The sequence below is a fragment of the Buteo buteo genome, chromosome 5 (genome assembly GCF_964188355.1).
Source record: "Buteo buteo chromosome 5, bButBut1.hap1.1, whole genome shotgun sequence".
In the NCBI taxonomy this organism is placed as follows: domain Eukaryota; kingdom Metazoa; phylum Chordata; class Aves; order Accipitriformes; family Accipitridae; genus Buteo; species Buteo buteo.
The window spans coordinates 30,995,301-31,011,702 of NC_134175.1; the positions used below are offsets into that span (position 1 = coordinate 30,995,301).

The following is a 16,402-nucleotide window of genomic DNA, read 5'->3' on the forward strand; positions in this document are numbered from 1 at the left end:
TGTGGCCACCACGCCCATTAAACTCACCCGTTCTTTTTTTCGGCTGTCAGTGATCAGTTCCACAGCTTAGGAAAGATCAAAAAAATAATATCTGGCACCTTTTATTGTCTACAGAAATTGCAGTCCATTTATCCTTCAGAATCTTAAATTCGGGGGATCCTTCCATTATTATTGGCTCTGCAGCAAGAAAAACAAAATGCATTCTAAAGTTAGTTGCACTCCTGTGTGGACTGTGAAGCAAGCGAGAAAGGGGGGGTGTCCCAGCAGGTAGCTTCCCTTTCTCACAGGTCCTGTCCTCCCTGGGGCGGCACTCTCTTGCAACAGTAAAATGTGAACTAAAGAGGAAGACGAAATATCAAGGTAGGAAGTTGCCCATTCCTCTTTTGTAAAAGCGTGGAATTTTAATCAAGCTTTAATTAAGACCTCGTGGATAATAACCAAAGCACCAACCACACTTCTAAACAGCAGATAGTTTTAAATATTTGAATTTTTTTAGACAGGCTTAAAATGTTCATTAAATCAGCAAAACAACAATTTTCTTATTTCCCTCTAATTGCCGCGCCATTTAGCCACACAGTGAGAAAGAGGGCTTTTCCCCCATCAGCTCTCCATGATTGGTATTTAGCACGTTCAGTCTGCGGGGCCAGGCTCTGACTGGTTCCCGGCGCTGCAGTCCCCAAACCCAAACAGCAGCTCTGGCAGGCAGCAAATGACATAAGAGCCACCAGGCTGCTTGCTGGTGAACCATGGCTTCGGGGACACAATCGCATCCTTCTCATCCTCCACAGCCCAAGTATGCCGGCAGAGTCTCCGCCTTGCCAAAAATAGGCGCCAAATATGTCATTTAAGAAGATTTATAATAAGCATTTCATTTTCTAACACTTATCATTTGGAAGCTATTTCACCCACTTGGTTCCTTAATGCATTCTTTAAAAATGAAATTTTAATCGGCTTCCTAAGGGGTCAGTGTCGCCGACGTCCCCCTACCTGTGTGGATATTTCTATATCCCAATAAAGAAACGGTACGGATCTGGGCTGCCCCGTGTGTGCTTTTTTAAAGAAAAAAAAAAAAAGAAAAAAAAGAACAAACCATAGCAGAGGGTTACTAACCTATTGTGAACGCCATTCCCTCTTCCATTAACAAATCACTGTCATTGGCTACAAAAGAAAATAAAAACGTGTTTATGGCTGTTGGGGCTTTTCTTTCTTTCTTTCTTTCTTTTTTCTTTTTAAGTAGACGCAACCAGCACTTGGTTTAAACCCTTTTTGGGCTCGCAGGTACCGTGCACGCCGGTCCCCGCTATGAACCGGAGCACCCGCCGAAAGCCATCCCAGCCCGGCCGCAGCGGGACCGCCCCGACGGCGGCTCCTTCCAGCCCGGGTCCGGGGGCTTGAACGTTTCGGCGGTGATTTTTCTTTGCCCCGTGACAAACTTTGCCGGCGTGCTTCGGGCGCGGGCGGGATGCGGGGACGCGGGGACGCGGGACAGGGCGGCTGCCGCCCGGAGCGGGGCGGGGGAGGCGCTCCGCGGGGCCCAGCTGCCCCCACGACTCCGTTAAACGAGCGATTTGCCCTCAAAATTACCCGCGCGACTTTCAGAAAACGAGGCTGGGGCTGCCCGCCAGCTTCCCCGCGCGGAAAGCCCCTCCTCCCACCCCCCGGCACCCCCGCCGGGACCGGCAGCGTGGGTGAGTGTGGGGGGCTTTGCTCGTTTTACCGCCCCCCCCCTCCGCCGCAGTCGTTCGGTCGCCGGAGCGAGCGCGGGGGGGAGCGGGTCCGGCCGGCGGGGGCCGCTTACCGTGGTGCCACACCTCGGGGTGCCCGTGGAAGTACGACCCGATGCCGTGGCCGACAAAGAAGGGGCAGACCTGGAAGCCGCCCCGCTGTGCCACAGAGCTGCGGGGGCAAAGAGGACACGGTGAGGGAGCGTGCCCCAACAACCACCACCTCCGCTAGCCGGCCCCGGCCCCTGCCACTGCATTGGTACCGGCAGCGGCATCGCCCGGCTCCTGCAAGCTCTCACCCCCGCCCTAGCACCTGGTCACCACTTTGCACCCGCTCCAAAAGCCAGCAGCCAGCAGAGCTAGCACCGGTGAGCCGTTCTTAGGTTTCAGAGTTAACATGCCTGCCAGCGGAGACTGCTAGCTCCTGTGCCAGCCCCGCTGCCTAAGCAAGATGGCAGCGTGTCCTCTCCCTGTCTGATGGAGAGTAACCTTTTCCACGAGCACGCTGGGAACTCATTTTAACATGGGACAGCTAAATGGCAGCCAGGTCATGCAGCCAGCACAGCACCAAACCGTAGCCTCTGCTGAGTCCTCCCTAGGTGCAGAGCCCATGCTGAGCTGCATACCCACTGCCTGCACCGGGTTTTCTGCAGGAGAAGAGGGTCCTGCTGCCGACAGGGAGAGTTAAGAGCCCTACTGCTTCCCTTTCAGAATACTGCAAGCATTCAGTACCAGAATGTATTGAAACTCAAGCAAATCTGTTCATGCTAGTTAACAACGTATTTCTAATGAACCCACCACCACATTAGCAACACCAAATCATAATGATCATGGCGTTTCAGTTCTGCCTGGGAGATCTGTCCTGTCCTTCATGGCCTGCCTCAGGGAGGAGCGTCTCTGAGAGCTGCTGGCAGGAACACAGCTGGGCACCGATCCCCACCCATGTTGGGAAAGCAAATTTCTATCCCAGTCCCTAAAAACTGGAGGACCTGGAGATATTTGGGGTGTCCTCTGACTGCTGCACCACCCCATGTCTGCAGGCTTCACTCTCAGGCTCTGCCCTTACTCAAGCAGTGGAGGCAGCGGTGGAGGGGGTGACTTGAGGTAGCTCAGCCAGGAGGGCTGCCCACAGCTGAAACAGAAACGTATAGAGATTGGGGGGGGCCTGGAGGTGAATTAGAAGTGACAAGGAAGCTACCCCTGTCCCTGCATATCATCCCCACACTATTTCTACAATCAAACAGGAGCAAGACAGGAAGGCACTTCACCTGAAAAGATGTCACCTACAACATTAAAAGCTTAATTTGTTTGTTTTAAATCAAGGTAGGCACTTAAAAACTTCAGGATTGCCTGTATTTACACCCTAACAATTGCTTTCTCAGATTCTGACTACAGATGGAAAAGTGGAAAAGTTAAGAAACTCAAATAAATGTGTAAACGCTCACAGAAATTAAAGCATGTTAAATCCCACGGGGAGGCGCTTACTCAGGTGCAAAGTGGCCTCAGCTTGCTGTACACAGTAATCCCTTTGCACACCAGGCTTCACAGACCCTGCAGTGCTGGCTCCAGTGCCCGTGGGTCACCGTCCCAGAATTTAATGTCACTGCAGTTGAGGCTGCTCCACCACAGCGAAACGGCAATGAAAGAGAAGAGTCGGGTCAATGGTTAATAACACTGCAGTTTTCAGACCTTAAGAGCACATTTTAACAGGATTTGTGTATTAGCTTTTACCTACCCATTGCCCTGCTACAAAGACTCATCACATTTCTTTCATTAACTCTGGAGAAGAATGGAAATTTCAAATTTAGCTGCCCCCAAAGTCCTAAGCACTGTCAAAGAGGGTTACTGATAAGGCTAGAAGTTGGGCTTCATTTGGTTGTATTCAAAGTCCAGGCTTTTACCGTATACGTCCTTCATGTGGAAAAAGAACATGAAGGTTTATGCAGTGAAAAGTCCTACTAAAAATGGAAAAGACTTTCTCCCCTGCCTTTCTATCACATCACCCATGTCTGGGTCAGAGACTTGGCCCACTGGCTATGATGATGCTGAAGGCCAAGGAAGAAGCACAGGGAACGGCGAGGAGTTAGAAAGCCACATTACTCAGAAACGTACACAAAATGAAGCGGAAGATCTCCAGTGACCAAGCCCAGAGCAATGCAGATAATGATTCCCATATGGGTGAAGCGATTCTCTGAAGAGAGATGGGAGAAGCTGTCCATTCAACACCTGATAAGCTTTTCTTTCACCTTCTTCTGCAAGTCTTCTTGCAAATGCATAAAGAATCCCACTGATTATTCCGCTTTGCTGATGTCCTTACATGGCATTCCTGACCACTGAAAGAGCACGGTCATTTTTGGAGATGTTTTGTATTATTACAGGATTTTTTCCCCCAGAAAAACCCGTCTTCTGTCACAAGACAGAGAGCTTTTTTTCTGTGCAGCTATTCTTCCGAGCACCATGGCTACATACTCTCCTGCGGGCAGGGGAAGCTCTCGCCCCATCAGTCAGCTGCCGCCGAGGAGAGTGGCAGCAGCAGCAGCAGCAGCAGCTGCGTGCCGGGCACCATGAGCACCGGGGCACACAGAAGGCAGTGTTAAGACAGTATCCCGTCCTCATGTGGTGAAAGAAGTGGTTCTCGTGCATTTCAATGGTGAATTCGGCCACTTTCTTGCCAAACAGCTTGAAAACAACTCTCTTGGCATCAGGACTTCAGTGGTTACTGTCTGTGATCAAAATAGGGGACCTTGGAGCTCACAGGGCTTTGACATCTGCACTGACAGACGCCGGTGCCTCTCCTCCGTCCCGCTTAATAATGTCTACATACAGAGCTGGGGTATTCTTTACATAAAATGTAACATGGTCAATGAACCTGCAGTGACACACCTGTGAAGAAAATAAGCTGCAGGTATGAAACTCAGCCACGTTCAATCTGGTTTTAGTATTTGCATGTGCTTCAGAAGTACCTTAGAGGGAATTTCATTCCACAACTACTAGCTTTACTTTGGAGTATTTAAAAAATACTAGTGAGCTCTTCCATCCTTGTGGAGTTACAGTAAAACACCTAGCTTTCATAAAAAACCAAAGCTACTAACCCCAGCTACAACTTGCAAAGGTAATCCTGTAAATGGACACGTTGGCTGTAAATGCTGGCAGGGAGGACTTTGAAACAGCTCTGAGAAGAGTGAATTGAACTGTTGATCTTGGTCAGCCTCTCCGGCCTCCAGGATTCCCAGGCTGTGGAATCCGATTTAAAAATCAGGATGCCATGGAGTGGAGCATTTTTGCACAAGTTTGCCATTTGCTGCTGACAACAGCTCAACATTTTGGTCTTGCTGTCTCGTTGCCCAGCTCAGGATCTGTCAGCGGTGGCCTTTCTTTCCAGCTTTCCCTGGAAGGCAACCTTACAAGATTGCAGCCCCAGCTCCATGTGCTGCTCCTTGCAGATAGCCAGCGTTAAGATCAGTCAGCCGGAGGAGTTCTGATTGCAAGTGGGAAAGCAGTGAAGGTGGGAGGCAGGAGTCGGCATGGCTGAGCTGGGCTGCCTGGCATCTGCCGTGGGAAAGGAGATCTGCGCCGCTGGGTGGATGTGCCAGTCTGCCAGTTCCCCTCAGCCACGGGGACTTCCTTCCAGAGCAAAGGCTGGGGCAGCAGAGCCACACCACACCAACAGCATCAAGGAAAAAAAAAGGGTTCTTTGGAATAATCGTTGTTAAAAATATCCATTGACAACATTTGTCATCACACATTTTATTCTTTGAGCCATGTTGTGCGCTTGGGCAGAGGTGAATTGGGCAGGATTAAAAGCATAATCATTTAATGAGCCCAGTACTTGATTTTATGTTTTGCTGCCATGTGTTCCAGCCCAGTGGCTGCGGAGTCAAGAGTACCTGCAGTGCTGCTCCTCTTTTGCTGATGGCAAAGCCAGGCAAAGTGTCTGGCATTGGGATGGACCGGCAGCGGCCGAGCTGGTAAAGGAACATCACTGAGGGCCAGGCTGTCCACCTAAACCCACAGGCAGAGCCTCTGGTATGGTGGTGTCATGCTTCTGAGAGTGAACAGAGACAGGAGAGCTGGGTGTCAGTTCCCTCCTGAGCATCCTCTTCCCATGTTGCCAGACAACAGCGAATTCTCCGAAAGGAGGGATGAGTGTGGAGACATGCATTGCCATCCTGCCAGCAGCCCAACAGGGAAATTGCCACAAAGCAGCAACAGGCAGGATCAACTCTCTACAAAGCTCTCCCCGATACTCTGGAGCCTGCCTTGAAAGGAGCTCTTGGGTGATAAATCCTTCCCACTAAGAAGCTGAAAAGCGGGTTGAAAGAATTTCCTTAGGGGGCTGGCCCTGTGCAGGAGCACCTACGGGATAACAGGCATCCCAGCTCCACAGGAAAACCCATCCATTCAGACTTAGGATTGGAACTCCCATTTATGGGGACCCCCCCCACACCATTTTCTTTTCTTTTTACCAAATTTTGTCACTTTTTCCTCAAGGTAGGTCCGGTCCAGTATTCCAAGCCCTCACTGAAGAAACAAAGTGAAACAAATCCCATTTTCAGCATCGATACCAAGTGCTTCTCTGGGCTCTCTGGCGGCACAAGGGAAGAATTTGGCTGATCAGACAAGATGGCACAAACTGCTTTGCTACCCAGGCTGAACATCCTGGTGAACTGATTCCCAGCTAGGGACGCTTCTCTCGAAGTGCCACTTTCTCTCCCCAGAGATGAAACTTTATCAACAACAGTCTTGCAGAGCAGCGTGACCTGAATGGCTGAAGTTGCTAAACAAGCCTGTCTTATACTTCTGGGCAGTGAACACGCTTGGGAAACACTGAAAGAGATAACAGACCTATGATAATTGTTTTCTTACCTAGGGATCTGAATTAATTTATTTTTTTAAATTAGAAGTAATCATGTTTTTCTTAGATATATTGTAAGCAAAATGACCACTGAATGGCATATTTGCCTTTTTTTTTTTAATTCTTGAAAACAGCATCAGCCTCAACTAGATTTGCTCATGATAAAAATATCTATTTTGAATAGTACCATATTATCTAATTTCAGAAATTACAAATTTCTACAGGGAAAATATTAAAAGTATTTTTCTCTTAAATAGTAATCCTAGACTGAGGGAACGCACAACTTCAGGGATTCCCTATAATGACAATAAATGTTGAGGTATAATTAGTAATATTTTTGAAAGCCAACAATTGTTTTTTGAAGGAAAGGTACATTTTAGTTTCAAACTGTAACACAAATTACTGTATTTTTCTTACAATAGTGCTGAACTTTTATTTGAGGTTCTCTGTTTCTGAAAGCAGACATGATGGATTGAAATAAAAGATAATTTATTGCAATGCTTACTTTCAAGTGCAGAGAGAAGCAGTGTAATTGTAATTTACAGTAGCTGTCAAGGAAAATCTATCACAGATGACATTAAAATGACTTATTTTGCCTGAGCCACTTATTGTTTAAATGTGCATAATCTGATAGAAACAGATTTTTTTTTAAATCTGCTTTATATTGTTCTAAATTAATATCAAAACATATACTTATGAGTTAAACATTTTAAACCATTTATTAATACTTTCATCACTACTATTTTTTCCTAGGAGTTGGAAATTGGTTTGTTTAACAATATCACGTTTATGTTTTTTAGCTCTCTACACTCACAACACTTCCATGTCCCTAAACTCACTGCCTAAGAAGTAGATTTTGAACTATTTGTTTCTGTCTGAAAGAGAAGTGTCAGAAATGGTAGAAGAAAATGGAACATAGGGCCCAATTCTGTTTCCACTGGAACTGTCGAACAGTTTTGCTACCACCATCAATAAGAACAGGTTAGCAAAGATTCAAATTTTTCTAAGCAAAGTAACTCATGAATCCACTCAATCTTTTATTTGCAACTTGTAGGTGATGGGAGAAGGAACTGCTATCCATGAAACACTCAGTGTCAGCTATTGAGCTTCCATAACAAAGACTATGTTAGAAAACTGAATGCAAATAATAACACAAATTATTTGCATTTGTCTGCAATATAATTATTCTCAAACCTATTGTAGAAAGGAAATATTCTGATTATTTGTGCCTAAGATATATTCTGCACATCACTTGAGCATCTTTATAGAAATACTGATGAAAGAAACCTAGACACATTTCCATTCTGATGGGCCTAAATGTTTTCAGCTTGTAGGTGCTTGTTCTCAGGTATTTATGATATCCAACTCTCCTGAAACTTAAGATTGTGATGTATGTATTATATATGTCTGTCTGCATGCAAATGTAGAATGACAAATAACCAGAAACACACAGCCTCACCAAACCAAGGCAATCTTTCAGCAGAGGCAGTGTTAAAGTAGTTCTAAACAAATTAGTACACTTAAATCGTCGACACGATAAAATCTTGAGAAATAAAGTTAATGACCTGCTATTTCATATGTAGTTTTGAACAGCTACTAAGCTTTGACTAATCTTCTTTTCAAAGGGGGCGCTGACTATATATTTACACTTTGCAAGTAAACTGACCTCCGTACCAACACAGCAAAAATCCAATGTCACATTCAATTCTGTTCTTTTTCTTCTCCCCCCCCCCCTTTTTTTAATACAGCTAGAATTAATGTAGTGAATCTGTAATGAAATGCATTATCCTGCATGGAGATTTATCAGATTTTCCAATTGAATGCCATGCTTTGCTAGCACTAGTTGGAGTTCACCTGCATGTTGGTGTGGCGTGTGGCTCTTTTTTGTAAAGAGTTAAGTTGAACACAAAAAAAGGGAACAAAGGTCAGCACCCAGCCGCCACTTGAATGTGAGATTTTTCTTTTTATTCCCCTTGATGTATACTAGGCTCTGTGTTATTAGTCTTAATGATGGAAAATTGTAGTGTTGATACAAATCTTTTTTTCAAAGTAGTAGGCGGGAGCTCCATTTGTTAGTAAGTTTTTTTGTGACTAAAAGCCACGGACAGTACATTTATGTAGCAGTAAAAGGCCTAGATGCTCTTTCCATAGCAGAGCTAATTATTCCTACTGTGACCTTACTGATCTACCCTGTTCCTAGTACATCTCATCTGCACGCCTGTTCCTCTGTGTAGATGGTGTCAGAGAATATGAAAAACCCTATAATGAAACCATTTTCATGATGGAGAAAGGCTACTGGAGTTGCACTTGCTACAAAGAGGCTCAATTATATGAGTAATTGTGATAATTTTCTACATTCATAGCCTTCAATGGGGAAAAAAGAATGAGAGCCACAAAGGAAAATTACTTTAACAAGAAAGTACAGAGAGTAAAAATGGAAGAAGAGACAAAAAGGGGGAAAAAAATAACCAGAAAAAAAGTTTAAAAAATAGATCTGGAGGGAGGAATAGCAAGACAGGGAGAACAACAGAAATGCTCAAAAAGCCTATGTGCAGCTGTGTTGCACAATTAAATTGAATTTTTTTTCTGCAGTTGATGAATGTGACTACTGCAAATGTGCCTCTGTAGTTAGCTATCATTTGTTGTTCCGTGACAGGAAAAGGATAATTACCTCTCAGAGAGAATCAAAGGCTGACATGCCCTTTAGACACAGCCATGAATGCAGAGCTCGATAGAATGCTTGAATAAGAATCCAGTGTTCTGTGCCCCCTTCTACTCAAGAATAAATTTTGTTAAAATGCAAGAGCACCACCAGTAAATTTGTTGAACCCTAGGTGTTCAAAAATATGAGGTGCATCTATCGACTCATCCCATTTGCAAAAATAAAACTACATTTTGAATTCACTTCTATTATATTCATGGACAGTAAGATAGTGAGATATGCATTAAATTTCTTTTCCCAGTAGGGGTCTGATTCAACATTTCCTATGAAAGAACAGAAAGACACTATCCTTTTTCTCCAGGCTAGTTAGCCTATAATTTAAAACTGTCAAAAACACAATTTTATACAAAGTCTTCAATAAAAGCTTCTCAGATATAACCCAAAGAGGTTTTACTAAAGTTTGATTCAGACTCTGTTACAATATTTTTAAAGCTATAAATACATCTAACTGATATTTTCCCGTTCTCTTTTTTCCTTAAAGTATTTGAAGATTTACAAAGAAAAAAAAGCAGCATCCTTTCAAGGTGACTAAGCCTTGCAGCTTTTAAGTAATCAGAATGTATTCAATAGCATGTTGGGACCATTAATAGTCCAGAGAAGTATTGCTTAATGAAATGTATACGATATATGTCTATTTCTTTTTTGGAAAACATTTTAAAATAATCCATAGGTACCTTCAAAAAACTAAGCCATATTTTTATTCAAAACCACCAGCAGAAGAAGAGTCATGACTACATTTATGTGAAGGATAGAAGAGATGCAAAACAGGGAAAAACCTCTGAATGTGAGCTCTTTTTTCCCTGTGACGTTAGCATGCGCTGCTCTTTGTAAGATCAGAAGCTCTCGAGTTAAATATTTTTGTACTTTTTAAACAAAGAGACTTATTTATGTTGACTAATTCCTTTGTAACATTTGTTATTGCTATACAACGAAAACAATGTTTTCTAACCTTCTCACATTGTTAGACAGATGTGGTGTAGTTTCACACACAAATAAAAAATAAACAAAAACCCACCGCAAATTACATCTGTTAATTTAAATCTACCTTACGAATATCTTTGTCTCTTTCTACAGTTATCTTTGCTGACCCCAGTGTAATTCACTTTAAAAAAAAAAAAAAAAAAAAATCTCTCTTACCCAAGGAACAACATTATAGCTTGGCAGTTCACATACTGATATCAGACTGAAATGATGGTTTTGAATCATAAAACATGTCATCAGCTTTATACCAAACCACCAATAACCTTTGTCCCACTTGCCAGCCCTCCCTTTACTTGTCAATATAAGGCTTACCTGATTGTGTTTCCAATTACAGAGAAGGGAGCCCCTGGTCTGCAAGCTGCAATTGCTTCATCTCTACATTTCCTGGCAACCTCCACTAACTTTTGACCAGATTTATCCACATTGCCCACCAAAAAGGTTTCAGAAGTGTCACCATGGTAGCCATTGTAATACACCTAAACATATGCAGAAAGGTAAAGACATGTTCTTGTTTTGCATCCAGAAACAGATCATCTCCTTAATTAAATCCATTATTTCTAGGAATGAGCTATATATTGCAACAGATAGACCACGGGTAAGCTGTATTTGCAAGAATGAGACTGGAAAAGTGAAACATTGCAGAGAAAAAAAAAAAAAGCATGAAAGATTGCAAGGTATGTAAGGGTTGCCAATTAAAAATTCAAGAAAAGCAGAAGTTGTGCACCACTGCCCAGCAGTGCACCAGACGACGACACTGCTCAGCTACAGGCCATGAGGCTAACTGGGCAGTATGCGAGAAGACGGGCAGGGGCCGTGCATGGGTGAAGGGGGCCCTGGGGGCTGTGGGGTGCCCACCCACCCTGGCCACCTGCCCCCGGGCCAGGGACCCGCTTGCACCCCACAGGGGTAGGGTGTCGAGCCGCGGTGCTGGCCGTGGGCGCTGGGAGACCCAGCAGGGGCTGGCAGGGAGAGCCGTACCTCCGCAGACAGCATCCTCCAGTGGGGATTGAGGGGATGCTGTGCACAGCTGGGTGAGAGGTGTACCCTGCTACCAACACCCAGAGGGAGCCCCACGGAAAGCTCGGGCCAAATCCACCGCCAGCTGCCGCACGTCTTCTTCAATCTCATTTTTAAACTACAACGTGGTATTAACATTGGATTTTACTTCTGACTTCCAGAGATGAATTTTGAAAGAGAATAAACGTACTGTTCTGGCACCACAAAGTTTCATGTGCTGAAAATGTAGCACCCTGTTGAATTAATTACATACTGGGTTGGGTTTTCGGTTTTTTTTTGTTGTTTGTTTTTTTTTTTTGACATTTCATAGGTTTTAAACCTCAGCTCTCCAGAAATTCTCTGCTGGGCACAGGAAACCCTGGCTATGCGCTATGGAGCTCTGCAATGTGCCATTAAAATGGGGTTTACAGTTACGGCAGGCAGGCATGTAATTGTAAGACAAAGCCAAATTTCCCTACGGAAAGACAAATTATAATGGTGCACAGTTTTGATCTTCTAAAACATTTTTTCTCTCCTGAACAGTGGGCAACTATCCTTCTAGGACTAATAACTCACCAAGCTTGAAACACTGAACTTTTGCCACTGGTGACCTGTCTGTGAAAGACAGACTCACATTCTTTTTGGTCGATTCCAAACTAAAAAAAAAAAAAAAAAAAAAAATAAAATTGGCTACAGACAGTTTATCCCAAGGCCCGGTTTGTGTTCAGGCTGAGATGCGAAGAAAATGCAGGCAATTAGGAAGGAGGGGTGTTTTAAAGAAAGGTGAGTGCCAGCAAGGGCCCAACCGTGCTGCCACCCCTCTGGCGGACAGCAGCTGCGATCCCCTGCTCTATACCTTCCTCTGCCAGTCCAGACTGCCAGTAAATCTTTTCTTTTTTTAATTTAATGCCCATCGGGCAGGTTTTAATCTAGCTAGTTGGTATTTAAATGGAACTAGTTCATTTTTAGCTCTAGCAAGTACAACACACAAAACCTTACCATTAAACATCATCATCCTGGAAAAGCAAATACAGATTTAAAACAGGTGAGCTTAAAAATAATAATAATATTTACTGCAGCCCATCAACTGCAATTACATATTTTTGACGTTAATAAGCTACAACCACAGCAACTGTAACACACTAATTCCTTAAAAGTCAATGAAAGAACCAAGTTGTAAGAAACATTAACCTGGTAATGGTAGGCTGAAAATTGCACTATGCTGAGGATTCAGTGATGGATAATGCTATTGTTTCTACACTAAAATACATTTCAAACGCTACATGATTCAAGCCAATAAAATTTGTATTTCATCTATGAAATTCTCCCATCTTAATTGCGCAAATATGGATTTTTTTTCTTCAAATAATTTGAAGTGTTTACACTTAATAACCAGAATATTATTTAATCATTTTATAGAACCTGTACACAATTATGAACAATTTATTGTGCAATATTTACGTTGATTTTTATTCTGTCCACCTGTGAAACATCCCAGTTTTGCTCATTAAAAATAAGCTAAAAGATCAGTTAGCAACACTGAAAAGTAATATTTTTTCCTCAGCTATTTTGGAACTGAGCAATTATCAAACACAGCACAGTTCAGTTTTAAATGATAAAAAAATCTTACAAAGATAATCATCAATTCCCGTCCTTGCAGGAATCTTCACATTCACAGAAACGTCAAGATTTATTTTATTTTATGATAGTAAACTGAAAATAAATAAAAATATGTCTTCAAAAAAGACCAGTAACATTTAGTCAGACATAATTTGTAAAGCAGAGTAGACAAGGTATGCACACCACATTAATATAAAAATGTTTCATTTAGTTTATCATGGAAAGTATCTATGATATGAATCTCTACTTTTTTATAATCTAAGGCGTCATTATTATCCTGACAGATAAAACTAAAAAATAAAATGAACCTTAATGAGATACAAAGAAATCAGATGTTAAATCCTCAGCTGTTGCAAAGTGATTTAGCCTCATAAAATGAGCAAAGCTACACCAGTTCACTAAATTAAAAATGTAGGCCAAAAATATACTTTAAAAATGATAGATCGCACTGTGTAAACCTGAGAGTTGGAATTCTACAGTTAGAAAGTATGGAGATGAGGAAGAATTTAGCAAGATTAAAAAACCCAAACCAAACCTAGTTCTGGGTCACATGTGAGTATACCATGGGAAAAAGGTCACCGACCCTAATTTTAATAGAAAAAAAAATTTATAAAGCTTGAAACTCATGCTCAGAGGTAGGTCTGCTAGAGATTTCTTCGCTTCTGCCTGTAAGAAATTTGGGCCCATGGAAAATAGTATCAAGTTACCAAGAGTTTCTTTAATGATTAAAAAAAAGCTTGTTTTTATGAGATGTTACTCCCTTGTACGTGACATATTATTGCAAAAAAAACTGTTGGGATTCAAAAGACGTCTGCATTCATATTGGAAATAAACGGCATTTTGGGAAAATAAAAACATGCATAGTAAAAAGAAAAAAAGCTTCTGCAAGAGACGAATAATTTTTTTTTTTTTTTTTTCAAAAATGAAACGAGAATTAGGCTTCCAGTTTCTGTACTTTCTTGCTCCTAAGAAAATCCAGCCAGTGTTTATTTAAATAGCTATAATTGACCATTCTCTGGAAATATTAAGTCACGATTATATCACACTATTTCTGTTTCTGCGCAAAAGGTTCAGGGCTTTTATACCAGAAATGGAACACAACACTACCTTCGGGGATTTTAATAAATGTAGGGAACACTGCTAGCAAAAGAGTTGCTGTCCAAATAGACTGACATACACAGGCCAATGTAGCCTCTAATGACAGAGTAAGATAATGACAGGCCCCACTCAAAATCAGCAGGAAGAGGAAGATCAATCTTGGCAGAGTGAAGGAAAAATGCTGGCTTTCTTCATGTTAGCTCATCTCATACATATCTATCTTCAGCTGCTGCCCAGTACTGTGGTGCTCTGCATTAACTACACAGTGGATCAATAACAATTACACCTTCTCAAAAACATGACACATAGCAGGATTGGGTTGACATTTCACTTAGGCCAACATTGATCTCAGTGCATCTGATTCCAGTCCTAAATTCAAGTCAGGCCTGGGTCTAGCTGGAATAAACACACAGTTAAAAACAAAAAAGGAAACCAGCTGCTTGTGCCTTGGCTCAGAAGTAAACAGCACATCCATCTGTGCATCCCCCATCTCCAATCCACTATTCTTCCTGTTGCTACTAGTGATTCTAAAGTTGATCAAAGACTATTTTTATATGAATTACTCACCGTGACATCAATGTTGATAATATCTCCATCCTGAAGAGGTCGACTGAAACATAAACAGAGAAAAAAAAATGGTGACAGACAGTTCCCAACAAAGGGAATATAAGAATAAACACCTAATGACACATACATAAAAAATCAGGGGGTAGATATTTTGTGATGGAGGAAGGCAGAGGCAAACAGAATAATCATTTTTAATGTTCAGCTCTCACTACTTAGAGAACAAGTGTAGCTGAATATAAAATAATGAGAAACAACTACCAGAAAAACATATCAACATCTGAAAAATCTACCATTATATTTATTCTTTTTCTCTCACTAGGGTTCATATTTTACTTTGTGAGTAGCTGAATGTATTGCAAATTTAAAAAAAAAACCACATAAATTCAAATACATTTATTCCTTACCCTATATTTTGCTGGAGAAAAAAAAAAATCAGACTGTATTGGTGTTTTTTTTTCCACACACTAAACTCTAAAGGCATTATGCTATTTTTTTAAGTGTCTGGACAAACAGGATATTTTTTTTTCTATTTCACATACATTTCTATAACATCTATCAGCATTGTGTGGTAACACGATATGCATCTGCAATACGTTTACAGATGACATTTAGTTAAGCTGAAGTATGTTCAATATTAAACACAATTTATTAATTTCAGTTTAACATTTTAATTCCCGGTGGTAAAATGTATATTATTGGGGAAATACCTGTCAGGAATACCATGACATACCACGTTGTTTACAGAAGTACAAACAGATTTTGGAAAACCTCCATAGCCCAGAGGTGATGGATAGGCATTCTGTCTGATTATTTCATGATGAACAATGGAATCTATTTCTTCAGTTGTCATGCCAACCTAAAATATCAAACATAACATCCTGTTAAAAAAGCAAAGATAGTTTCTCAAATTTACTGAATGTGATTGCAGCCAACCGTTTCAATGAAATCTTGGATGTTTCAAATACGCTGCTTTGATACAAAACACTGAACTGTCTGATATACTTTATTGATATATTGGACTTTTTTTTTTTTTAAAGAGAAAAAGGTTTTAAATAAAGCATGCAGTAGAAATGAGCACTCAAAGGTTCCTAGAAAACCTAAAATACTGTCTACTTCCTTTCCCTTCTTTTTTCCACATTTGCTTTCTCAAAGACACCAATTTTCCATGGCATCTTGTTTCAGTAGCTGCTATAGAAATGTCTGGTTTCAATGCTTTCAGTCCTTTAAAACACGACATTACTTTCCCTTCTTATTTGTAAAAGAAAGGATCTTAATTCTGGTAACTTCCCTGTACATTTATCATAATATACTTGTGCATTTTATGAAATTGTTTTCCAAGTATTCTTTAATTTTATAAAAGATTTAAATATTTTGCTTCATATCTTGAGGATATTTTACCTGAAGTTGCCATAGCCTGGATGATCACAGTGAATCTACAAGCGCTTATCCATCATTTTTAGAAATCTTCATTTTTATGCTTGACGTTTTCTAGATTCATCCTTTTCTCACAATTTTACATATTAAAAAAACCCTCTCATAAATCATTCAGTCATTTTCTGAGTATCCATGGAGTGGAAAATGCACATGCTTAAAATAACATTCTCCTCGCTTTTCTTTTGGATCGACTCTGTCTCTGGAATGGTTAGAGCTGAAATTTGAAATTTGGTAGGGAAACCTCCCTCATTGAGAAGAAGTGCCTTTGAGGGTTCCTCTGCAAATTGATTTTGATTTGAATGAGTTTTGAGCCTTTGAAAATCATACTTTGTACACATACACTACAGTGGCTGTGATTTTGGAGGATTTTTTAGTAATACATGGAATATAGGTAGGCTGTGGCGC

The 16,402-nt window shown here is 41.5% G+C and overlaps 1 protein-coding gene across 1 annotated transcript in view; it reads right to left on the bottom strand.

Annotated features, from left to right (window-relative positions):
• The window catches only part of METAP1D (methionyl aminopeptidase type 1D, mitochondrial), a 51,112-nt gene that overhangs the window by 1,083 nt on the left and 33,627 nt on the right, over positions 1-16,402 (bottom strand). Inside the window, exons 4-9 of the mRNA XM_075028446.1 lie at positions 15,271-15,419; positions 14,564-14,606; positions 10,595-10,758; positions 1,799-1,896; positions 1,111-1,158; positions 99-177 (exon numbers count right to left, since the gene is read on the bottom strand). Coding sequence (XP_074884547.1) covers positions 99-177; positions 1,111-1,158; positions 1,799-1,896; positions 10,595-10,758; positions 14,564-14,606; positions 15,271-15,419 — 581 coding nt within the window. The remainder of the gene's footprint in view (positions 1-98; positions 178-1,110; positions 1,159-1,798; positions 1,897-10,594; positions 10,759-14,563; positions 14,607-15,270; positions 15,420-16,402) is intronic.